The 27,053-nt window shown below is 35.2% G+C and overlaps 1 protein-coding gene and 1 long non-coding RNA gene across 6 annotated transcripts in view; one reads left to right on the top strand and one right to left on the bottom strand.

Annotated features, from left to right (window-relative positions):
* LOC137487766 (uncharacterized) overlaps positions 1 to 27,053 on the bottom strand; it is a 190,447-nt gene that overhangs the window by 153,678 nt on the left and 9,716 nt on the right. The gene's annotated exons all lie outside the window — the stretch shown is intronic.
* Positions 1,203 to 26,886, top strand: nos2b (nitric oxide synthase 2b, inducible). 5 transcript variants are annotated; one of them, NM_001113501.1, is given in 26 exon segments: positions 1,203 to 1,376; positions 2,980 to 3,050; positions 3,122 to 3,223; positions 3,420 to 3,568; positions 4,625 to 4,787; positions 5,161 to 5,252; positions 5,349 to 5,490; positions 9,161 to 9,300; positions 11,305 to 11,479; positions 11,564 to 11,665; positions 12,215 to 12,409; positions 13,139 to 13,221; positions 13,383 to 13,527; positions 14,408 to 14,512; positions 14,654 to 14,703; positions 14,781 to 14,955; positions 15,553 to 15,673; positions 17,433 to 17,511; positions 19,116 to 19,303; positions 19,380 to 19,546; positions 21,506 to 21,716; positions 21,807 to 21,894; positions 23,434 to 23,555; positions 23,644 to 23,792; positions 25,990 to 26,184; positions 26,345 to 26,389. In NM_001113501.1, coding segments are annotated over 25 exon segments (3,234 nt in total). In that variant the 5' UTR covers positions 1,203 to 1,376; positions 2,980 to 2,993; the 3' UTR covers positions 26,384 to 26,389.

A 27,053-nucleotide genomic window follows, 5' to 3' on the forward strand; every position in this document is an offset into this window, starting at 1 on the left:
CGATCCGAGGTTGATGAGAGATCCAGCTGGTGTGGATTTGTGCCCAGGGCGACGTGGTATTACATGGCTCGCTACAACATGTATAAATAGAATATATGGAAATTAATAAATTAATTTATCAAACAGCTGAAAACCTGTGACCATTAATTTTCATAGTGTTTATTTTTCCTACTATGAAACTCAATGGTTACCAGTTTATACTTTTCTTAAGAGTCCAAATTAGGATAAACCGACCATTTCGCTACCATTTCTGTATGCACATGTTGACCACATCAAATAAATTTTATACTAAATTTGCAGTTTAATTTTGCAATATTTACAGCATTAAAATAGTACTAGTAAAATAGTAACTGTGGTTGCACAGTAATTTTATTTGTCACCTATAACTTTCCACATATATGGAAAATGCTCATTTAAATACAGAAATACACTGCCATTTCACATATTGCATTTTGGATATTAGATTTCAAAATGAAGTCTGCTACTCCATTAATTGGATATGCAGTGTCCGAAAATAGGAAAAATATATTATTTGCTCCTGTTGTGAATTGAAAAAGAGACCAGAAGAATTTTTTGGGTATCTTCAGAGCAGAATTCTTTAATGAGAACTTTCTGTTGCTGTGTCGTTCATCAAAAAAATCTGAACAAGTGCAGCCTGCAACTTACAATTTAGGGGGCTGTGCTAAATGGTAGACACAAAAACTGCCATGACAAGTTTAGGTAAAGGGTCTTTACAATCTTGTTTCCAGGTCTTGCCTGAAAATATTTCCCGGCCATTTGTTAGACAAAAGACACAGTCTTTAAATTTACATTACTTTGGAGACATGATACTGTATTTCAGACATCGGCTGTCAAACCTGATCCCTCAGAATGCATTTTACAATGTAACAACATAATTTATATATTTTTAAAAACACTTTACAGTCCAAACGTGAAACAAAATGGGCCAAAATGTAACAAATGTTACATTTTAATTCTTTCCCAAAATTAAAGGTAATTAAGAGGATATAAAAAATGCTTTTATTTTTATTGCCTTTAATGGTTTAATATGAATATCCCCTAAACACAATCAAGTTCTTCCTATTTTGTTAATTGATCCACCCATTCATTGTCAGTTGTATGTCCAGATAACCTGTGTAATTAGTTTCGCTTTCAATTAATCACACTGTCAGAGTTTGAAGACTCAGTGTGGGTGTGAGATCATGTTCCTGTGGTCAGACAGTAATTGGGCTGCTGTCCCACCCTCCTTGAGGCAAAATTCCACCACCAGCACAGCTCTTGACCTGCCCTCACCAACAGCCTCTCCAGGTCCACTATATAAGCTTCATCAAGTGGGAAAGTCTCTGTTGCAGACTGAGAAAGAACCTGGCACCAAGGTAAGAAACTCAGTCAATTCATAATGTCATGTAATAACCCATGTTAGATGCATGTAAAAAATACAAGCTAATATTAAACATTCATTTTTGTTAGTCTTTTTTTTTCTTGTTTATTTTTTTGGGTTAAAGTAATATACTACAGTCTAAAGTCACTTAAAAGTACACTAAAAGATAGCTATTTTTTGCTTGTTCAAACTAGTTATTTAAAAAAAAAAAAGCTGAATCAACACAATTCTTGAGATTTCATTGGGACAACTTAATTTTTTATGTTTAATCCACATACATTTTTTTAAATCGTTAAGTTAACTTAATCAATTTGTGTTGGGACAACATGAATGAATTGTGTGGACCCTGGATTTTTTAAAGTGTAGCAATGTTTTACTTTTAAGGAAAGTAATGCGAAAGTATATGTTATGTTGTTTTTGAGTTTTTTACTTTTTGTTAACAGTAACTTTTTATATACACTTAAGAATGACACTAACTGTTCAAACTATTTCTTTAAAATAGCTAAAACAACACAATTCTTGAGTTTTTAGGGGAAAACTTAATTGTTTTATTTTCAATTCACTTATAATAGTAAAAACTAACTTAACCTAATTCCTTTATGTTGTCCCTACACAATCAATTGTGTGGAACCCAACATTTTTACAGTGTACAATATATAAGAATGTCATTGATAGAAAAGTTTTATTCTTTTTAATATTTGCTTTTTATATTCCTTTTATTACAGTTAAAGCAACCTAAAGTTCAAATTTTAATTGTATGTCTCTACACATAATCACACTCTTGACTGCAGTTCTAATTGGTCAAATGATTGGAATTGTCAAGAATATTGTGCTGACAAAAAATGTATTATAATAATCAATACCTGTGTAAAAAATGTCCTCAAAGGACTGCCCTTTGAGCAACCAGAATGAATTCTTTTGCATTTAGTCTGTATTGTACGGTGGCCGAGAGAGCTTAACGCAAAGAAAACACATGCAATTACAAAAGACGCCAGCAAATTAAGAAAAGATCATCATCTATTTGACAGCATGTGAGCTGCAAATCCTCACAACGCGAACATAGTTGTTAAAAAACGCACTGTATTTTCCCATAATGCAAATAAATAAATAAAAAACGCGCTGCATTTTCTCACAACACAAACAATTTACAAAAGTGCACTGCATTTTCTCACAACACTTTCAAATAGCATGGGACACAACAGAAATGTTTCAAAAAGACACTAAAATGTGACCGACCTGGCAATTTCTGTTATGGTTATTTAGGCTAATAAATTACAAAAGACAAGGAAATCAGGATGTGAAAATAAACAAACAAAAAACTCACTTTTTAAAGACCACCTACAACTTCATTGTGCATAGTCTTTTCATAGTTTTTAATATGTATGTGTTGTGAGGATATCTTCAAATGGATTAAGATCTTTTTTTAATTTGCAGGCTTTTTGGTAATTGTATGTATTTTCTTAAATTGCAGCACGTTATACTCTCTTAGCCAGCGTAGTATTGCTCCTTTGCTAAAACTTTAAATCCTCCTGTGTTATTTTTTATTTGACAAACATCAAAAACTATTGACTGCAATTTTTGATGAAACTGATCTGCAGTATTTCAGAAACACATGGGCAACCAGGTCACTCACAAGAGCGAACTACTGCAGCAGATGAAACCGGATATGGTGAGTCAAACTTTAACTAACATGAAATTAAATGTGATTAAGTAAATAGTAATGTTATGTTGGTTTTCTAGCAATGGGAAAATAAAGTCAAGCAGTGCCCATTTTCTAAGCAATTAAAGAACTATCAGGATAGTTCGTGCCATCAAGATGTGTTACATCACAGAGCGGTTAAGGTGAGGTATTATTGCATTAAACACTCACTAGGAATATATTTCTCTATAGAGGTAAAAGACCAAAAGAGTTTTATCAAGCATCAAAACGTAAAAGTGGAATACTGCTGTTATAAACCTTGAAAACACCTTGCTCCAGTCACAGCTTTTGTGCCTGTATTTCTGAGAGAGTAAGAAAAGTTTCTTGTTTTTATTTTAGAGCCATATTTGTTCGTCTAAGATTTGTGAAGGGTCAATCATGACTCCAAAATCTTTGACGCGCTGTCCCATGACCACTTTGCATTGTTCTGATGACATCCTCGTGCAAGCTGTTGACTTCATCAATCAATACTACAAGTCAGTTAAAAAGTAAGTTTAACCTTTCTATTCTGTTCATTTTTTGCTGACGTCCTGAAAGGACCAGTTCAAATCAGTTCAAATAGACTCGATGAAAAACAACAAAGAATTTAGATTCTAACAATATATTTTTATGTATAGAAACACTTTATTAAACATTACAAAAAACATTTCTGAACATATGAATTACAAAAAAAAAAAAAAACTTTTTTTGGTGACAAATTTTGGAGACCTTTTGCACATTTGTATTGACTTGTTGCTTTTTGTTATCATTAAATTATTACATTTTTTTCCAAAAATACCTCATCCTCTGTTCTTATTATACTTTTTTTGGTTCAGTGAATTTGACTTTGAAATGCCTACATGAAAGGGCACCCTTGATGTAGAGCATTACAATAGCTAACACAAGAAACGTAACAAATATATTTTTTGGACATTTCAAAACACACCAGTAAGTTGTGCCCCAAATGAGAAAAAGCATCAAGAATGTATAAAGGAAAAGTATCAATAATAATCAACATAGGTTTAGCAACATTTGTATAATGCATTTTTCACAATTTCTGGCTTGTGAAACATAATTCTTCATTGAAAAAAAGGAGGGGGGCTTCATAAGCTAGTGGAAAAAGTAGCTGTAAAGCATTATGAGATGCGGGTCAAATTGACAAAAATTTATTTTTGGACATTTCAAAACACACCAGCACGTTGAAGTTTTGCATGTATGTCCATGGCCCTAAATGAGAAAAAGTCAAGCAGTTTTAAGAAAAAAATATATAGGTTAGCTTGCATATTCAACAACTCATAAAATCTAAATCAAGTAAATCTGACCCTAGCAAAATATGACGATTAATCAACATAGATACGAAAAAAGAACTAAATATTCAGATTTTTTGTTGTTTAGTTTGGACTTTAATGGTCTGATTGCTGATATTTTATTTGGTTCACTTGAATCCTTAATAAGATGTTGCACTTTTGTGTTTCACTGTCCTGTAATGTCATAACAAAGCTTTTAATTAACTTATGTGACACTGAAGAGTGTACATTTTATGACTGGATGACATGTGGTTTTAGCTCAAAGATTGAGGAACACTTGTCTCGTGTGGAGGAAGTTGCAATGGAAATAGATGCTACTGGATCATATCAACTCACCACAAAAGAGCTGGAATTCGGGGCTAAACAAGCATGGAGGAATGCTCCAAGATGCATTGGCAGAATTCAATGGGCTAATTTGCAGGTAGTTTATCTAGTTTGAACCTAAAATTATATATAGTTCACCTCAAAATTAATATTTTATTTACCCTCACCCTCCACTTCTTGTTACGTCTCTTTCCTTTGTTGAACACGAAAGAAGATACTTTGAAGAATGGGGGAAACCAGTAGCCACTGACTCCCAAGCTATTTTCTTTTTTGTTTTTTTCTTCTATGGATGTCATTGGCTACCATTTCCTACATTCTTTAAAATATCTTTTGTGTTCAACAAAAGAACCACTTGAGAGTAAATGATGTTTTTTTTTTTTTTGGGGGGGGGGGGTGAACTATCCCTATAAAGATATATTAAACCTGTATTTACAAATGTGATTTATATTATGTGGTATTTTTCTGTGCAGTTGTTTGATGCGCGTAAATGCCAAACTGCTGAGGACATGTTTCAGATGTTATGTGATCATATTCAGTTTGCTACCAATGGAGGCAACCTGAGGTAAACTGAGAATGTTATTCCACGTTTTCATGAAATCTTGATTGCCTGTGCAAAATTGATGAGATGTTGATGCAATAAAGATCTTTATTTTGACAGGTCTGCCATCACTGTGTTTCCTCAAAGAGCTGATGGCCAGCATGATTTCCGTGTGTGGAATAGTCAGCTCATACGATACGCTGGCTATAAGATGATAGACGGCACATTATTAGGAGATCCTGCCAGTGTTGACTTCACTGAGGTAAATTTTGTATTGCTTGATACTTTTTTAGTTTCTACAGTAGATATTTTGGTATCACTTTATGGTAAGGTTCCATTGGTTAAAGAGATATTCACCTAAAACTGAAAAATCTGATTGTTTACATATCCTTCAATTTTCACAGATCTGTTTGAGTTTCTTTTATCTGTTGAACAATAATATATTTTGAAAAATGTTGGAAACCAGTAACCTTTGACTTCTGTAGCATTTGTTTTTCCTACTATGGAAGTCAATGGTTACTGGTTGTTAACTTTTTTCAAAATATCCTCTTTTGTGTTCAACAGAAGAAACTCATAAAGGTTTCGAACCACTTGAGGGTGTATTGATAGTAAATATATTTCCATTTTTTAAGAACTGTCCTTGTAATCCAATGATTGATATTAACAAACAATAAGGCTGCGTTCGAAACCAATTACAACTCAGTAGGTACTGCATTTGAATTGTACTTCTCGGCTGTTAGAAAAGTGCGTTCTACATAGTATGAATGTGAGCAGTATGAATTAAATTCGGATGTACTGCATCTGGCATTTTGCCATGGTCACATGACCTACCTGCGTCAGTTGTGTCGCTTTACTCCCATTCCTGAATTTGCTCGCGGGGCATCATGGGATGCGCACTTCAGAATCTCACCGGAAGTAGTAGTTATCTGGGTACTTCTTGCATACTGACTTTCGAATTCTATGAATTCGGACATACTACTCGGCTCGCATACTTATTTTAGCGTACTGTATAGTATGGAAGTATGCAGTCTAGTATGGAAGTATGCAGCCTAAGCAAAACGTCTCAGTTACAAACATAACACTCGTTCCCTGAATAGGGAACAAAGACATGTGTCTTGAGAAAGACACTATGGGAGATGACTAGACGGCCAGTCACTCTGAAGAGTAGACCAATGAATGCCAAATGAATTGGCAGAAGCTGCGTCCCAAATCGCATACTTATGCACTATTCTACGCCATTTTGTAGTATATATAGTGTAAGTAGTGTGTTCACACTGAAAACTCTAACAATAATAAGTGTACTTTAATTACCTGGATGATGTACTCATTCAGCTGGTAAAATGAAGTGTGTAATGATGGACACTTCACGCACTCAACGATCGCAGGTTTGCTCACGTAGCAGAAGGGGCGGAGCAATCGGACGCACATGTTGAATAACTTTATTTATTTTGGATGGTGAAAGCAAAATTCTCCTACGAGAGTGATTATAGCGCCTCCCGATGGTGAATTTGGCAATACTCACAGCAGGTATTATTTGATAACTCTGTCGTTTATTTAACTGATTTGGCAACCGTCAAACGTCATCAGAGAAACGGTTTGAATTTCCGCTTAGTAAAAAAACATTAGTGTGCCATTTGGGACAACACTACATACATGTACCATCCTGTTGAGTGTGTAAGTGCATAAGTACATAGTGCATGAGAGCATAGTGTATAGTGTGCCATTTGGGACGCAGCATTAGTTTGGCTTCGCAGGTGCCAGTGATTAATCATTAACAGAGTTTATCAGCTGGTGCTTGTGAGCATTTAGATTTTTGCCTGCTAAAGAGCCGATCACTCGGCTAACAGCTGGAGACTCAGATGCTGTGGCAACAGAGACACACGTCTCTGTTTCTTATTCAGGGAACAAGGGTTATGTTCATTATCTGAGGTGTTGCCCTTTATTGGAACAAGTTTGGTGACCCCTGGTATAGAAAATGCCACAGCAGCTAAGCCTGTCATGCCCCTGATATGAAGTTTGCCAAGCATAGCGTGAGCGCACAAGCTTCACCAAGGGTGCCACCTTCCAATGTTCCCTAAGCCCTTAATTACCATTACATGGGAATAATTTTAAAGAATTTAGATTGGGGGTCGTAAATGTGATTTTGCCTAGCTAATATAGTCTACGGATTTTAGATTTACGAAAGAACGTTAGTAAGCGTGCGGGTCCCTGAAGTAAGAGGACGCTGCAGAGGCCTCCTGCTACCCAAACGAGGGAAAACTTGATGCAATAAAAACATATGGACTAGCCCTATGGAGGGGGAGAGCTATATATGATAAGCTGGTTAGAGGGTAAGGAAGACGCATGTCCGCCTAAAAAGGGGGAACACTCCGTGGCTGAAATAAGCATATGGGGGGCTACACTGAACCCTAGCAAGTGGGTAAACCAAGTGGGCATACCAAACATCATTCTGGGCCAGGCACCCAGCTAGTCCGCTGACTCGGGTGCTGGGGCCCTTGGAGGAATTCTCTAGGGTTTGCAAAATGGTAAACTTACTTAGGAGAGCAGAACACACGTATCTCCTTGTTAGAGAGCATGGTGAAGCGTTTTTGATACCGAGCTTATGTGTTCATGTCGCCCAGCCCACAGCTGTACAGAATCTGTAAAGAGGCACCGCACACTCACGCAGAAAAGGAGGCACTGCTTTGAAGCGAAAATATAAATCTCGCTTAACAAGCGCCAGCTGATATATTCTGTTAATGATTAATCGCTGGCACCTGCGGAGCCAAACTCTGCTAATTCATTCAGCCTTCATTTGCTTGTTTTCATAAGCTGTGATCACACTGCACTTTTCTCCTCATAGACTTTAATTCATACACACGCGAATGCGTCAGACCAGGAACGCAAGGTTATGCAACAAGTTTCGCAGTTCGCTGCCTTGAAATGTTAAAGCTTGGTGAACTCTGACCTTTGAAATTTACATCAAGTGACTGCGTGAGACCAATCGAAGATCAACATGACCTCTCTGGATAGAAATTTTAAATATAGACAAATCGCTCACTTTTTAAATGTTTAATATCTTGTTTAATCTCGCCCGTTTTCACATGCTCAAACTTGACTGTGACCACGACATTACTCTTCCAAGTGTTTGGTCATCTAGCGATCTCCCAAAGTGTCTTTCTCAGGAGACACGTCAGAATTCCCATGAATGGGCAATGTTCATTAAAATGTTACTGAATAAAAATAAAACTGTTAATTTCATCCGAGATGCATGAAATAATATAAACAGTTAGAGTTTCAGATTTTAATATTGTTTTAGTAAATGTTAAAATTATATAAACTAAGATACATTTAAAGTATTTTTCATTGTTTGCGTAAAAATGGTTAACTATCATTAATATATGTCGTTTATTATGGTAGGTATTTTGGAAATACTTTACTATAGGCTCTCACTAATTAATGTTTTAACTAACATGAACTAACATTGAGCATTACTTATTTTTACAGCTTGTATAATCTGTGTTATTGTTAATGTTTATATGTATATTTAAATGGATATATTCTCTTTGCAGTACTTTCCAGTATGTTGGTAATTCAGTTGCAACACATATTTGTTTAAATTATATATGTATATAAATTAACATTAAAATTGGAATGCAAATTTAATTTTACTATAGATTTATGTTTAAAGTAACTATTGTTAAACAAATGACCTGTATTTATTAAAATGTTTAAAATAATAAGTTATCATACTAGATCTGAATATATTAAAATCACTAAAAACTACTCGCTAGCAAATGGATAAAAACCTAGTGGTTGGCAAAGTATAAAAAATGGCCAATAATTAGTTTTTCGGGGCTGCACTGCAATCCTGTAAAACATTCATCAAATCATGAAAAAAACCATGTAACTAATTTAATGTCTAAATAAAATGTCAACTACTGTATGCCCAGATTTGTATCCAGCTTGGTTGGACTCCAAAGTACGGTCTATTTGATGTACTTCCACTGGTGTTACAAGCTAATGGAGAGGACCCCCAGCTTTTTGAAATTCCCAAAGATTTGATTTTGGAAGTTCCCATGGAGCACCCACAGTAAGTGAGCCCGACTGGGTGGAAGAACATAGTAGATTAGACTCAGCAATTGAATGACTGCACTCTAAACTGTTCTGTTAAATATAAAAGTATCAATGGTCCTAGCTCAAAAAGACAAAAGTCAAGACATTCACTTGTGATTTTAAGTGCAATGTTAATGTTGTTCACCCACAGCTCTTGACTGAGGTGCTCAGATTTTTCAGATGACTTGCATTCCAATTGGTTCTGCAGTAAATTAGTTTGCTTAAAAATCAGGTTAGATTGCCAAAGCCATTCAGACTTGAAAGACCTGTCTCAATGTCACATTCTTTTATCCCTACTTGACAAATGAGTTTAATCAGTGAGGCCAAAAATCTAACCTGTCTCAGTCTCACACTTTACTTTAGAATACTGCTTATTTAGTACAGTGACGTGCTATGTGAATTTGACTGAAGTGCTGGGTAATGGAGCCATAGGGGTTGCAATTATGCAGACAGAGAAATGTGGATTTGTATCTATTTTTGAAAACTGAAATGCTGCATTTAGTTTCATGATCAACGATCTGTTGATAATAGTTGTGAATAACCAGCCACTTTATTAAGCATTGGTAGTATTAAGCTTATTAAGCTTTATTAAACATTGGTAGTATTGGGTTGAACCAAATTTTAAACTGCTTTAAAGGGTTAATTGAGCTAAGATTTCTTAATTCAACTCATGTTTATTTAAAGTATTTAGCGCTTTTACAATGTATATTGTGTTAAAGCAGCTTAAGATAGAAATCCTAGTATATTGAAACTGTGTCAGTCCAGATTTCAGAGTTGAAGTTCAGTTCAGATCATTGTGGGTAAATTTTTAACGCTTAAAGTTCAGACACTGAAGAGCAAATCCCTCGATGCACAGCTCCACAAGTCCCAAACCAAGCAAGCCAGTGGAGACATTGGCAAGGAACAAACTTCACCAATTGACAAAAGTGAAGGAAAAAAAGGAAAAAAAAAACCTAGAGAGAAACCATATTATTCTATGATTCTATTCTATTACTTCTATTATTAATTACTCAGCCTCATCTTGTTCATCTCCTGCAACCTTCGTTCATCTTCAGAGCACAAGTTAAGATATTTTCAGTGAAATCTGAAAACTCTCTAAACCTCCATAGACCGCAAGTGTCCCCATATAATCCAAGTCCACAAAAGGAAACAAAAACATTGTCAAAACACTCCATTTCACACTGAATTCAGTGGTTCAACTGGGATCAGACGAATCATTTGTGTGACGATAAACTGTAAAAACAATGTGTTTTCTCTTCCTTGTCAGGTCATCAGGATGTACATTTATTATGGGCAATATGTTATACTGCTATTACAATCAATAATGCAACATGTACCAAGACCTAACGTGTCTGTAGAGAAGATATACTGTCGAACAATATAATTTTTGTCAGCCCAACCAGCAAAGTCACCCATTCTGATGCTAAGTTTTCATTTTAGCAGATCATCTTTACCACGTCCACATACCCACAGTAAATGCACTGACTTGCTGCTGTCTGATTGGATATTTACATTAGTGAGCAGTTAAACAGGTGTAGCCAATTAAGTAGCTAGTGAGTACACTGTAAAAGTGCACTGTAACTTAACATTTACAATCTAAAACCACAGCACAGTTGTAATTGTTAATTTACAGTGTGCTTGTCAATTTTTCCTGTAATACTGTAAAAATTCCAGTAATACTTTCCAATAATACTGTAAAAATTGCCAGTAATACTGTAAAATTTACAGTGCGCTTGTTAATTTTTCCAGTAGTACTGTAAAAATTGCCTGTAATACTGTAAAATAAACAGTAATACTGTAAAATGTACAGTTCGCTTGTACATTTTACAGTATTACTGGTATATTTTACAGAATTGCTGACAAAACTTACAAGCACATTGTAGATTAACAAGTACAACCAGAATTGCCAGTAATACTGTACATTTTACTGTAATTGTTACATTGCATATTTGCTAGTCACACAGTTTTAACTCTTTTTCAGGTATGAGTGGTTTAAGGATTTGAACCTGCGTTGGTATGCATTGCCTGCGGTGTCCAACATGTTGCTGGAGATTGGTGGTCTTGAATTCCCAGCATGTCCTTTTAACGGTTGGTACATGGGCACTGAGATTGGAGTGAGGAACTTCTGTGATACCCAGCGCTACAATGTTCTTGAGGTGCTTCTTATTGCTTGTTTTTTTATACAATAGTGTTTATAAGTTCTTTAGTAGTCTTGCTTTCTGCTGTCTTATGGCCTGCAGCACGTTGGCCGTCAGATGAGCTTGGAGACTCAAAATCTGTCCTCGCTATGGAAGGACCAGGCTCTGGTGGCCATTAATGTAGCAGTCATGCATAGTTATCAGGTAAGGTGGATCTGAATAGCAGGCTTTGGCTTGGGACAGAGGATTCCTGATCTCATTAGTAAATATATATTTTCGGGGGCGTAAGCAGTATTTTCAAAAAGTATCAATTGAGAGTACATGATTTTTTTAATTTTTTTATTTCTATTTTATTTTGTTAAGCATGAAGGTCTACACTTAAGCCTAATAATCAACGGGAAGTATAATTTAGAAAACATACAAATATATGTTGATTTTTAAGTTCATGAAATAGATTTATTGACTGTTAGATTCAGATATTGTTATATTAAACTCATTATTTACTAAAAACTGTGTAATTCCAAGATATACATCGAGATAAATCTTATACAACATAACAATTTTACAGTCAAATTTTATTTATAGATTCATATGTAACATAATCATAGCTATATATCATTATGAAAGGTCAAAGCTAAAGGGATGGATGTAAAAATAAATCCCTATAAGTATGTACTAAAGAATCAGTACATGATTCTAGATAGATTGGACCCTTCCCCGTTTTTATGATTGTTTTGTCTTACTGACATCCAGAAAAATAAAGTCACCATTACTGACCACCATTCTGCATCAGAGTCCTTCATGCAGCACATGGAGATGGAGGTGCGTCTGCGTGGAGGATGTCCAGCCGACTGGGTTTGGCTGGTGCCGCCAATGTCTGGATCTCTGACTCCAGTCTTTCACCAGGAAATGCTGAACTACATCCTCTCACCTTTTTTCTACTACCAGGTACAATAAGCAGATATATCCATAAAAATAAAAGCCCCTTATTGGCATTGATGTTCCCATGAAGAACTTTTAAAGTAATGGTTCACCCAAAAATTTTAATTTAATGATTATTTACTCATCTTTCCCTTGTTCCAATCCAGTATTCTTTTCTGTTGAGCACAAAGGAAGATATACTGAAGAATGTTGGGAAAAACAGCCATTGACCTCTATAGTATTTATAGATGTCAAAGGCTTTGTTTTTTTCCAACGTTTTTCAGAATATCTTGTTTCATGTTCGACAGAAAAAAGAAAATCAAAAATATTTAGACCACTTGACTGTGAGTAAATGGTTAGAAATATTTTTTTGTGTGTGTGTGTTTTTTAGGAAAACATTTTTGGGTGAACAATCCTTTTAATATTAGTGGAACCAATTAATTACACCAGTGGTTCTTTATAGGGAAAAATGCTGCTTATGTTATTAAAATGTTTTTTACAGCTTGAAAACTGGTTCTTATAACACCCTTTCACTATAACATTCTTTGATGAACAAAAAAGGCATCATTATAAAACACCTCTTTTGGTTTTTCCTAAAACCTTTATTTAAAAAAGAGTCTAACTATTGACAATCAGAAATTGCTGAAATATTTTCAAGTCTCAAAGTATCATGCTATTGTATGTGTTGTATGACAGTCTAAACAAGTGTTTTAAGATGTTCTTACATGATCATGTGTTGTCTCTTGCTGTTTAAAGCCTGAAGCCTGGTTGACGCACAAGTGGAAGGACATGAAGAGAAAAGCGAGGCGCTGTACAATCAGCTTTAAAGGACTGATCAGGTACCGCAATATTATGCTCGCAGCAGAACAACACAGTGCTGTTCTGTCAGAAGAGATCTTTCTGCAAAAATCTAATGAATATTTGAATGGTTAGCTGTAAATATTTGGTGAGCAGACTGGTTACAGTAGCTAAAATTCTTGTTTTCATTTCTCTCTTCTAGAGTAGTTCTCTTCTCACAAGCACTTATTAAGTTGGCTATGGCCAAGAGAGTGTGTTGTACAGTTCTCTATGCCACAGAAACTGGAAAATCACAGACTTTCGCTAAGAAACTAAACGGCATCATGAACTGTTGCTTCAGCTCCAGGGTAAGACGAACCATCACCATTGATTCATGTGTAACGTTTCATGGCACCAAGGTGGTGTATTTTGTGTGACACACATTATTCATAATATCACACTGTATTAAATGTGTAACAAGAAAAATTGCTACCTTGAGCTAAATCTACCTGTTCTGGGCCTTAAAGGGGTAGTTCACAAAAAATACAATTTACAGTTCATTTACTCACCCTCAGGCCATTGAAGACATAGTTGACCATTTGTTTCTTCAGTGGAACTTTAAAGAAGATTTTTTAAAATTTTATCTATGGTCATTTGTTTAATGCAAGTCAATGATCCTCCGCTTTTAAGATTAAAAATAAACAAAAAAGTCTCAATCATTCTCTGTGGCTCCTGGTGATATACTGAGGTCTTACTGAGCGAAATGATTTGTCTTTTGCAAGAAATGAAGATTATTTCTAATAGTATTAGCTTTTTTTTAACAGAGTAAATATTGAATAACTAGTTCTCAGCATGTGCTAAAGTGTAGTGAGCTCAAAGCTTTGGGTTAATTTACATTTTTGGTAAACATCACACATGCAGTCTAGTCTGCTGCTAGTCTGAAGAGATTTATTTACATGTTAATAAGTATTTTACAAAAAAAGGACTAGTGGCATTAAATTATAAGAAATGGATGCTCATACAATATGGGTAATGCTACCATGAGACAGATGAAATCTAAGATTATGTACAAATATTTTGTATTATATTGTGATTTAGTTTTCACATGTTTATAATTATTTTAAACTTTTTTTAAACACTTCAGAAGACAACAAATAAAACCATTTTTATTCTGACCAATTGTCATTTTCAGGGTAAATGGCAATGTTTGTAAATCTTTTTAAATATATTTTCTCATTATTTAAACAGGTTGTTTGCATGGAGGACTACAATGTAAGTGAACTTGAGAAGGAAAGCCTCCTAATTGTTGTTACTAGCACCTTTGGCAATGGCGACTGTCCAGGAAACGGTGAGGTATGGGAGTTTGCAGAATTTACAGTATGTCAAATTGATAAGATGTTTAGATAAAATCATTTGCTTTTGCAATAACTATTTGTTGAATGTGCTTCTCATCTGTGATTATGTGCATGTATTTATTTGTATTTTTGGTCTCAGAGTTTCAAAAAGCAGCTTCTCAGCCTAAAAACCCTCAGAACCAAAGTCAGGTCAGTGTTTAAAATCAGTTATCTCTCTCCAATCCTGTATAGACTGACTCCCAAAATAATATAATTCCCTCAAACAGGTACTGTGTGTTTGGTCTTGGCTCTCGGATGTATCCACACTTCTGTGCATTTGCCCATGCTCTGGATGCTATGTTTGCATCATTGGGAGCCATCCGTGTTTCCAGTACAGGAGAGGGAGATGAGCTGAAAGGACAGGAGGAATCGTTCTCATCCTGGGCTTGCACTGCCTTTAAGGTAATAAGTTAGAATACATCCAGGAGGTTATTATCACAGAATAAAGGCAGACAGGCTTATTATATCAGACTTTATTATGCAAAAACAATCATTCTGGATGTATTTTATTCCGCTTATTACATGGCTTCTTGCCGCAAAAGATAAAAATTAGACACAAAACATTGTTCTGAGACATAACAGTTTATTAGTTCTTTAATAACAAACAAAGCTGACAGAAACAAAAACAGCTGATGGAGCATACACTAACCTTTGCATTATTCAGTCAAAAGATGTTGAAACTGAAGATAGTTGAAACTGGTTTAATGAAGCAGACAAATGTACGTATTAGTCAGTCAAAAACAGCGGCATGATAAACAAGCAGATACATATTCCTTGATGGTCAAGTTGATTTGAAGTTTCCGGATGAGCCTGTGATATTCAGAGGTTGTGATTTCAGAATAACATACCTTGGATGGTTTTGACTAACCAATCAGAATTTAGTATTTCTACACATCCATGTGATAAACAGTAATGAACAATGAACAATCATTGTTTTCAGCACTTTAAGTTGGTGAATTTTAAAAGTAATTGTATGATGTTTGTTTTCTGTATGTGTAGGATGCATGCAAGGAGTTTAATGTTCAAGGGCAACTTCCAGGAACTGATTGTCTGGTGGATTCCTGGGATTCGCAGAGATACAGAGTTCAGAATGACAGCTGTACAGTTGACCGAATCACTGGTACATTTAGACCTGCACCAAAACCATATTATTTATTGAATATTATTATATTATTGGATAATTATAGTAAGAGCTTGATACCATTTTCAGAATTGATTAGGTCAAACAGCCAGGGGAAAAAGAGCTGTGCACTGTATGTATGTACAGTTGAAGTCAGAATTATTGGCCCCCTTTTGATTTTGATTTTCTTTTTTAAATATTTCCCAAATGATTTTTAACAGAGCAATGAAATTTTCACAGTATGTCTGATAATATTTTTTCTTCTTCTTATTTGTTTTATTTCAGCTAGAATAAAAGCAGTTTTTAATTTTTAAAAAAATCATTTTTGGGACAAAATTATTAGCCCCTTTAAGCACATTTTCTTTTTCGATAATCTACAGAACAAACCATCGTTATACAATAACTTGACTAATTACCCTAACCTGCCTAGTTCACCTTATTAACATAGTTAAGCCTTTAATGTCACTTTAAGCTGTATCGAAAAATGTCTTGAAAATGAAAAATATCTAGTAAAATATTATTTACTGTCGTCATGGAAAAGATAAAATAAATCAGTTATTAGAATTTTTTTTAAAAACTATTATGCTTAGAAATGTGATGAAACAATCTTCCCAGAACGAACAGAAATTGGGGAAAAAAATAAACAGGGGCGTTAAAAATTCAGGGGGGCTAATAATTCTGACTTCAACTGTATGTATGTATGTATGTATGTATGTATTGTTCTACTAAAGCATAATACTGTACTATACAATATTTAAGTATAGATAGTTAACCCCAAACTTAACATTTTTTGTTAATATACACTCTGGAAAAACAAGATATATATGAATTTTTTTTCTTCAGGAGCACACTAAGTGTTCTTTACTCTTCAAATTTCCACTGCTGTTGTCACTCATTTGATTAAAGGTAATAATGTAGTATATAAATGTTCAGTTTCTCATACAGACTGATTGTTTCACTGCATAAGAAGTATTTTTGTTTTACTTTTAAGGTGCTTGTAGGAGTTGCATTTTCTAATTCACCAAAGAATTTTCAAAGCAAAAAATTTTCTTTAAAGTTCTGCTTTGGAAAAAAGTCACCTACTACATTTTAGTAGAGCAAGTACATTAACAGCAATTAAACATTTTTTGCTTGGACTACAGTAGTCAGCATTTGAAGAAGATCATCCTGTTTCATCAAAGTTGTACTAAAATTATTGAACCTATTTTGATCAAAACATTTTTGAAAGTTGACTGTAGTATACTTTTTTATTAAATACGGACGTAGAAATGGTTTTAGTGTCATTTTGAATTCAGAGATGCATTCATTCATTCATTCATTCATTTTCTTTTCGGCTTAGTCCCTTTATTAATCTAGGGTCGCCACAGCGGAATGAACCGCCAACTTATCCAGCATGTTTTTACGCAGCAGATGCCCTTCTAGCCACAACCCATCTCTGGGAAACATCCACACACACTCATACACACACTCATACGCTACGAACAATTTAGCCTACCCAATTCACCTGTACCGCATGTCTTTGCAATTATTATTAAACATGCAAACTCCACACAGAAACGCCAGCTCGAACCAGCGACCCAGCGACCTTTTAGCTCTGAGGCGACAGCACTACCTACTGCGCCACTGCGTCACCCTTCAGAGATGCAGTTTAATTATAATAAGTATTTAACAGTATTTAAGAATCATGTCATCAATGTTAATAACAGATTTATTTGTGAGATTTATGCAGTGATTATTATTATTTGGTTTGGATTTACAGCTCTGTCGACTCTTCATTCTAAAGCTGTGGTTCCCATGAAACTGAAGAGAAGGCAGAACCTGCAGAGTGCAAAGTCAAGGTTTTTCTCAGATCTATTATTTTTGTTAATACTATTACAATTAATTGATTTTATTATTAAAAATTACAAATATATTAAGTAAGGGTCCACTCATTTAGTCCAATGAGGGTGGATAAAGGTGCACTGTGTGTTCGATTTTTCCAGTACACTATGTTGTTTTAGTTTAAATCAAACTTATATCTGACTATAATGTTAATGTGAGGTGTTTTAGAATATTCATTGATTAATGAATTTAGATGAATGTTTTAATTATTCTGTTTCATCTTGTTTTTGTATATTAAACTTGTTTATTTAGATCCCTATAACAGCTTGAGTCTTTACAAGCTGATTATCCAATCATTTATTTACATGCTTGTTAGTCCTGGTCATTCAAGAATGGTGAAACCCGACTTACTAATTCTAAAATATTTCATGCAATCCCCATAGATCAAAGTGAAAATAATGCTATAGCTATTTCATAATTATTTGCAATAGAGCCAAGCAGACCAACTTTCTTTACTGGTATTTTTTAAATAATTATATTGTGACTTAAAAAATTGAACTATTAGAATAGCATTAGAATAACCAGAAAGGTTGAGGCTCACCCATATTTAGATTGGTCTCACAAAACTGCTGTTCTGAATAGAAAGCACCATCAGTGTGTAATGTTTAGTCGCTACAATCTAAGTATACATGCACTAATGCCCCTTAGTCGGAGCTCTAAAACATTAGTTAGTGTGCCCTGAGCAAAGGCTTGAGGTGTTAGGTACTTTTTGGATGCAATTTACTAGAGTTAATTACACGAGATCAATTAGAACAATCTGAAACATAGAAATTTATCAGTCAGGTAAATGTGCATTAAAGTATGCCAATTTTTCAGTCAATTCATGAACAATCAATACAAGATATCTTGTTCTCAAATAGATCTAAGAGCAAAAGATGCATTCTTGACATGAATAAGATGCATATTATAGCACGTGAAAGGTCATACCATGACTGGCTGACCTGGCTACAGAATCGCCCTGAGCATTTTAACCCTTTTTCCTTACGTAAATACTCAAACCAAAAAGAGAGAATGTCCTCCAAGGAGGGGTGTGTGAAACAACAATCGGAATTTGCATATAGATCTGAAGAGTTTCTGCCTATGGGGAACAAATTGTAGACTTATTAAAATAGAAACCCTCAGATAGGGTGCACACCCTTAGTTTGCAGTGGGTCAAAGGTCTCCCGATGTGACAAATCTTTCATTTTGATTGTTTACATCTGTGGGAACGACACCATTGTACAAGTCGCACTGAGACATTCTAAATTATATCAAACTTGATGGTTAAAATTACCTGCATTGGTCATATTTTGATATGATCTTTCTGATTGGAGAGGTGAAGGGAAAGAAGAAAGGGGAGACTGATCAAATGTAAATGCTTTGCCAGTTTCACTCAGCTGGGTGTGTGGAGGCAAGTTTTGTGTTTATAAACTGTGTATTCTTGCATTGTCCATATGTGGACACATCGAAGTATCTGAGGCATCACAATGTATCTGAGATATCTCAAATCTTACAATATTATTAGTTTTTTTTCTGAAACATATAAAAACCTCAATATTTTTATTATTTTACTTGTACTCAGTTGTGCTACAATATTGGTGGAGCTGGAAATGGAAGGAAACACAGAGCCCTTAAACTTCACCCCAGGAGACCATGTGGGGATTTTCGCAGGGAACTCACCTGGATTAGTGGCTGGCATCTTAAAGCATCTGTCCAATGCCAATCCTATCAACCAGAGCCTTCAGCTGGAATTCCTCAGTGCCCATGCTGGTACTGAACCATCTAATTACATAATGGATGTCTAACTCATAATAACATAATGATATCTAATAACTCTGTTCTATAGATGGTGAAAGGTGGCAGAGAGATGAACGAATACCGCCATGCTCTCTTGCCCAGGCTCTCACCTACTATCTGGACGTCACCAGCCCACCCTCTCAAAGCCTCCTCCGCAAACTCTCAAAGATAGCCAGACAGGAGGATCACAGACAGCACTTGCTCGCTCTGGCATCAGTAAGTCACTTTTTGATGATTGCAGGGGCTGTAGAACTGGGGATGAGAACTGCAAGATATTTTGTTGTTAGCTTAGTAACTTTAAGGCCCTGGTTTATGTAAAAGGTTCTTTTTCATCATTTATTTGAGGGCCAAAATAAGTTCATTTTGTTTACAATCACGTCATTCCAGTAGTCTGATTTTGCTTCAAGTTTTCTAGGGCCTTAAGAGTTTTAGAAATGTAATTCCCTTAGGAAAATGATGAGGTGATTTTTGAAATCAGCAGATTAAAAACATCCATTAAAAGGACCACAGACTCATTGTGGATACATACCCCTGTCTACATTTTCAGAGAATGGGAATTATGCAGCCAGAGCTACGTATGCCTGCATTTAGTCTATGGGGTGGTATGATGCCGCCAACGGCTTCTATTCCTTTTAGCGCATCTGACCGCGTACCTCTGTACGTATGGCTTTTCCAATGTTACCAGTTTGACTAGTAGCTCACCAAATATAGGCCGATGAAGTTAGGACATGGGGCTGAGTTGACTGCTATGACGGGGTTTGAGTCCAGCGAAGAACGATTCCAGAAACCAAGCAAAAAAAGCAAAAAATAAATAAACTGAAATCTGTGAAAATGTGATGAAATCACGCGGCTGCATTGGCTTTTTCTAGATTGCTTTTGAAAACACTATTGGTTGGGTTAAGGGATGGGGGTGGGTCGGTCAGTCAGTCAGATGACAGCAAGCTGGCCTAGTCGGCTGAAGTGTATATTGTGCCTTCTGGTAGATTTATGCTAGAAGATGCCCTCTCTGGTGCATTTGTAAAAACAAAAACTGCGAGCAGACGTACCTCCAGTTATGTATTTCGCTGTCTCCAGAAGACCTGTATAACCTATCCGTAATGAGCCTGGCTTGATTAAAAGATCATTTTAACATCTTATTTTATTATTAATATAATTGTTTTTGTCATATATGTTCAGTGCTTTCTTGCTTATAAATTATTAGTGCAAATAATTTGCTGATAACTTGCTAAGGGTTGCCCCCAGAAAAAAATCCTATCTGCTCCCTTGTTTTATGTAGACACACCTTAGTTGATTATTTTAAATTTAAATATAAAAATGTATTGCTGACAAATGTGTAAAATAGTTGGAAGAGTAATGTAAAAGTTGATATAAATAAAAGTTAAATAAATAAGTATTTTCACACTGTTCATTTTAAATCTTTTAATATGTCATGACAGGATTCTTTTCATAAATATTCCCGACAAGATTTTTTTTTTGTTATAGAGTATAAACAATTTTAACACTCAATTACATTTTCATTTTTTTTTTTTTTTTGTAAAGCATATTAAAATTTATGATAATAATCTTTATTTTTTGCCTAGCAGCAAACTTTTGTCACGATTTATGGAATAAACAACCCTTAAAGATCCCATGAAACGCTTTGAAATGTGCATTTTGGTAGATGTATAACAAAATAAAAACTGAAACATGAACACAGGACAAGATATTGAGTAGCCCCTCCCCCTTAAAAACAGTCTGCCACTGCCAGTGAAAGTGGTTCAGCTCAAGCACAACCGAAACATGTCAGATAATAAAGAGCAGACGATTTGATCAGAAACTGAAGTATGAAGTGACATCAACATTGTTGATCCTTTTAGGTGGAAGTTATAACTGACAAACTGGATTTTTATATCTTCTCATTGCAATTTCTTGTAGCACATTAGCTTAATGATATTTATAGGACTAAAATACTGATACTAACATCTAAAAAAACTTTATTTTGATTTAATGGGGTCTTCAAAGCTATATTACACTTCTATTCTTTTGACATTTGATAAGCTCTATATCTTGTCTTTGACCCATATGAAGAAATTCACTACTTCCGTTTCGAGAAAAATGGTTTATATATAGATCATTAGCTAAACTTTATTGATATAGTAATTGATAAATACACAGCAAACTGTCTTTCTACCACAGGACTTTCAGGTCTACACAACATGGAAGGATTTCTTCAAGCCGACTTTCCTTGAGGTGCTGGAGGAGTTTCCCTCTCTGGAACTTTCGGCTGCTTTTCTTCTCAGTCAGCTGCCTCTGCTGAAGCCCCGACTCTACTCCATCAGCTCCTCTCCTGACCTCCACCCTCAGGAGCTCCACCTTACTGTTGCTGTAATTAGTTATTATACACAGGGTACATTAGACCAAACTTTCAATGTAAAACTACTCACTTCTAGATTCATTGAGAAAATTAATCAGTTGTCACTTGTTCTGCTCTCTATAGAGGGAAAAGGTCCACTTCATTTTGGTCTGTGCAGTAACTGGCTCAACACCATCAAAGAAGGAGACACGGTGCCATGCTTTCTCCATAGGTATCCTTCATTTCACATTGACTTTTCTCATAATTATACCAGTTCCTCCACTAATATTTGGACCCTTTGAAAATATTAGCAAAAAGGCTGTGAAAGTGTGTTTATTGTTTAAGCTTTTGATCTTTAACCTTGGGGGCTGTAAGTATGAGATAACCTATACTGCAGGACAAAACCACTCAGTCATTCTTCACATTTTTTCACACAACATTAAAAGTCACACAATTTTTTTGTCCAGGTTATGAAGTATCAGGGGGTTTTGTTAGTTGCTGCTTTAAATTTTACTCTTGATTTATCAAATCTTAATTGTTTATACCATATTTTTATATTGTATTATTTCAGGCTCGATGGTATGGTTAGGCTATTTGTAGCTCCATTTTATTAATTTTATTCTAATCAACTGGCAGTCAAATACAGTCACCGGATTGTATTGACTAAGACTAACGTGCTAACTTTGGCTAAAGCTGAACTTTTTAAAACGGCTATAGAATAATCAATTTTGGAAGAGGAAGCACTTCACAGCCATGCAAACAGTATGTACCTTAATTTATTCAAAATTATCAGGTAAATTGCCCATTGTTGTTCTCATAGTGGCCAATAAAAGTCATGAGAAATAAATTTTAAGCTAAAACCATTTTGATATGGTTTTAATTTCTAAACATTACTTTAATATTAAATTATTTCTTAACATACAGGCACAACAGCAGCCTAATGTGCCATTCATGGACATTCATTGAAACTTTTTAATTAGTGAACATCAGTGAAAATGCAGTTTAAAGTCTGTGTAATTTGGAAGATTTTGAGACTTTTATTTCATGTTGATCTACTTACAACTGAAACAGAATATTGAGTAGGGGGTGGGGCTTTCCTTTATGCACATCATTCACTCATTGCAATCTAATGGTAAAAGGAGTGCAGTTGGGAATATTGTGACTGAATCCGTCAAACTGATGTCAACAGAGAAAGACTGCCACTCCTGACAAAGGTCAGACTTTGATTTAAATATTACCTATTCAAACCATTTTTTTTAGTTTATTACCTTGAACAGATTATTCGTTCATCTAAAAACAGTGTTCTCTAGCAAAATTTTTACTTAAAAATTAAAAAAAAACTTTAAAGAGTTTAACCTTTAACCTTGTTTAGATAATTGCAAAAACACTCAAACTGGCCATTAACAGCATGGTGACAATAATTAAGACATTGCAGTCAACTAGAATTGAATAGAATCAGTATTTATCACTATTAGGTGGGGGGGGGGGAATTCTCCAAGAAAGTAAATTTTCTAGTTTCAAAATCTCCAAAACTACAATCCGACCTGAACTTGTGATCACCATAAATTATTTGAAAAGGGTTCTAGAAAAAAGTCTCTACTCTTATCCAAAACCAAACTACAGCTTTTTCAGATTTTTTAAAGCAAATCATAAATGAACAATGAATTAATGAATATGATTTTTTTCTTCTTTGCTTAATTTTCCAGGGGTGCTGATATTAGTGGAGGGGACTAAAACTCACTAACTTTTTTCATTTATGCATCTATTCCAGCTCTGACTGGTTCCATCTTCCGTCGGACCCTAACGCTCCATGTATTCTGGTGGGAGTTGGCAGCGGCATTGCTCCCTTCCGTAGCTTTTGGCAACAGCAATTCCATGACATGAATAAAACAGGTATTGAATTTCATCCTATATCACAGTCAAGTAATTTCAAAGAGTGCACCTGAAATTGGCTTGTCTGAAGTTGTGGTATTTCTTCAAGGTTTGAAAGGCAATCCGATGACACTTGTGTTTGGGTGTCGAAGTTCAGATACTGATCATCTGTACAAAGAAGAGATTCTGGACATGAGAGACAATGGTACTCTAAGCAGCATCACAACAGCGTACTCTAGGCAGACTGGACAAGCTAAGGTAGAGCAACACTGTAGTGATAACTATAAATATTTCAGTCAAATATGAAACAATTGTTGGTGTGTGGATCAAATTAAATATACAAAAGTGATTTTATATACAGTTATAATATGTTATATAATATATTAAAAGCAAGGGTCTTCTTAAATGTTTAAAGGGGTGGTCCAAAGTGTATTTTAAGGCTTGGTTGTGTTTATAAATTGCAAAGCAATGTGTGCTCATGCTTCTCTTGTAGAAACTCAGTTTTTTTCCTATATCTTTAATTATATACAGCTACTCAGCTAACATGAAAATGTCCGTCACATTTCCTAGTTCCTCTGTAAGGCCCACCGTCAAGAGGCTCTGATTGGTCAGCTAACATAATGTGCTGTGATTCGTGGATCGGCTCCACATTACCACGTCACACTCCTAAAGCAGGCGCTTTTGCGCTGTGTAAACAGTTCAGTCATGAAGAGCACATAGCTGAACATGCCTGCTCTCTAAAATATAATCTGACAAACAATTTATTTTAGATGTAGAACGCAGAGAAAGCAGCCACATAGAGAAACACTGCAGCGCAGCTAAAGATTGTGGATGTTTACAGCGATTTGACGAATAAATATGAATTTGCAGCTAAACTGTTAGGGGTGCCAAACAGCATTTACCGTTGTTTACATCCTTTTTTACACCCTCGCTACAATATACCGTTAATGCTAGATTACTGCTAAATTACTTACAGGTTGTGGCTCACAACGGTTTGAGGAGTTTTTAGCCGAATGCAGCAATGAACTGGGAGAGAGTCTGGAAGTTCCCCTTTGTCGAATGCTAGCTAGCCTCCATATTTTTTTATAATTCTCTGGAACATAATTTTAAAAAATTGTAAGCACTTCTCTCTTTTTGTCGTGTCCTTCGGAAGCCCAAATACAGAAACAAAAGAAGCTCTGTGGAAATAGCAGCGTTTGGGCGGCATTTTTGCACTCTCTCTGCAAATAGCATTACAGCACCTCTGGCCACGCCACTTCACTGCACAGGCTGTCTGTTGAAATAGGGGAGACGTGTCATTCATCTTTACAGATATATTTCCAAATAAATTAGACCGCATATATTCTGACCTGCGCATAAATTATATAAAAGAATACACTGCAAAAATACTTTTCTTACTTAGATTTTTTGTCTTGTTTTTAGTCCAAATATCTACAAATTCTTACATCAAGAAACATTTTCTAGACAAGCAAAACATATTGTTTTAAGTAATAATATGCCAAAATGAAATGAGTTTTTCATTAAATCAAGCAAAATAATCTGCCAATGGGGTAAGCAAAATAATTTTGTTTTTCGATTTGTGATAAGATTATTTTGCTATTTTTTGACTAGAAACAATACAAAAAAATCTAAGTAAGAACAGCATTTTTTGCAATGATAGAAGCATACTACATTTATAGTACATTCATTCATTCATTCATTCATTCATTTTTGGCTTAGTCCCTTTATTAATCCAATGTCGCCATAATGAAAGGAACTACCAACTTATCCAGCACGTTTTTATGCAGCGGATGCCCTTCCAGCCGCAATCCATCTCTGGAAAACTCTACACACACACTCATTCACACTCATACACTATGGACAATTTAGCTTACCCAATTCACCTGTACCACATGTCATTGGACTGTGGGGGAAACCAGAGCACCCAGAGGAAACCCATGCGAACGCAGGGAGAACATGCAAACTCCACATAGAAACACAACTGACCTAGCCGAGGCTCGAAACAGCAACCTTTATGCTGTGAGGTGACAGCACAACGTACTGCGCCACTGCGTCACCCTATTTATAGAACATACTACATTTTATTTTATTTTATTTCTTAATGATTAAAAGTGTCCTGGTTTATTGGTTTGAAGGATTAAGGCAAAGTTTAATGATTTAAACCATTAATTATGACTTTTAGTATTCAATATGTTGTCAAATTACTTTTATGATCTTTTATAAATGATTGAACAAAATAAATTATTACTTTTTTATTATTTATTATCTTATTATTATTATTATTATTATTATTATTATTATTATTTAATAAAACAGGAAACTTTCTAAATTAAAATTTAAAGCTTTCTTTTAATGATTTAATTTTTTTTAATTGGCTGCTGACACTCTCAGATAGTCACATGTCATTGCTAGTAGATACTGTTATCCTGCATTTATTTCTGCACTCTTGCTCCAGGTTTATGTCCAAGATATCTTGCGAGAGCAATTAAATGACAAGATTTTTGAGGTTCTGCACCACAACTCAGGACATGTGTACGTCTGTGGAGGGGTGAACATGGCCTGCGATGTAGCTGCTACTGTCAAGGAGATCCTAGTCAATCAGATGGGCATCACTGTTGCTCAGGCTGAGGAGTATCTGTCAAGGCTCAAGGTCAACCACCAACATGACAACACAATTTAGAGCAAATGTCTAACAGCATTTGTGTTTAGGAGTTTTCCTCAAATTAAGAAAATTAAAATCTTAATGTTTTTTTTATCTGTAAAGATATGTGTACACTAATTATTTTGTTATGCATTTTTTTTTATCACAGAATGAAAAACGGTACCATGAGGACATCTTCGGATACTAGTGCTCAAGATCACCTGGACCATTTAGATTTTTTTCAAAACCCAGATACACCAAAAAGAAGAATGTTTAATCCTGTAATTCTTTAATTTTATGCATCTTGTTTGTAAGAAATGGACTCTTTTATCAAGACTTCTGACATTCATCGGTCATCTGCATCTTAAATCCTTGAAAGTTTTTAATAATTAGATTTTTTTAATGTATAAAAATTTATATGTATTTATGTATGTATGTTATCTTTGCATCAAATTACAAAAAACAAATTACTACTAATGGCGACGCAGTGCTCCTGTTTCCCCCACAGTCTAACGACATGCGGTATAGGTGAATTGGATAAAGCTAAATTGGCCGTAGTGTATATGAGTAAATGAGTGTGTATGGATGTTTCCCAGAAATGCGTTGCAGCTGGTATGACATTTGCTGCGTAAAACATGTGCTGGATAAGTTGGCGGATCAATCCGCTGTGGCGACCCCAGATTAATAAAGGGACTAAGCCAAAAAAAAAAAGAATGATTTTTGAGATGTGCTTTTGTGAGATGTGTCTAATGCAGCGTCTATGGGGCAGGACAGTCATTCCTCTGGCTGTCGTCATCAGTTTCACACTATTTTTTTTCCTTTTTCTGAAAGTCTTGATAACACCATTGTTTTTCTTTTATTATTTCAGCAAACAAGAT

Source organism: Danio rerio, chromosome 15 (assembly GCF_049306965.1).
Source record: "Danio rerio strain Tuebingen ecotype United States chromosome 15, GRCz12tu, whole genome shotgun sequence".
Taxonomy (NCBI): Eukaryota; Metazoa; Chordata; class Actinopteri; order Cypriniformes; family Danionidae; genus Danio; species Danio rerio.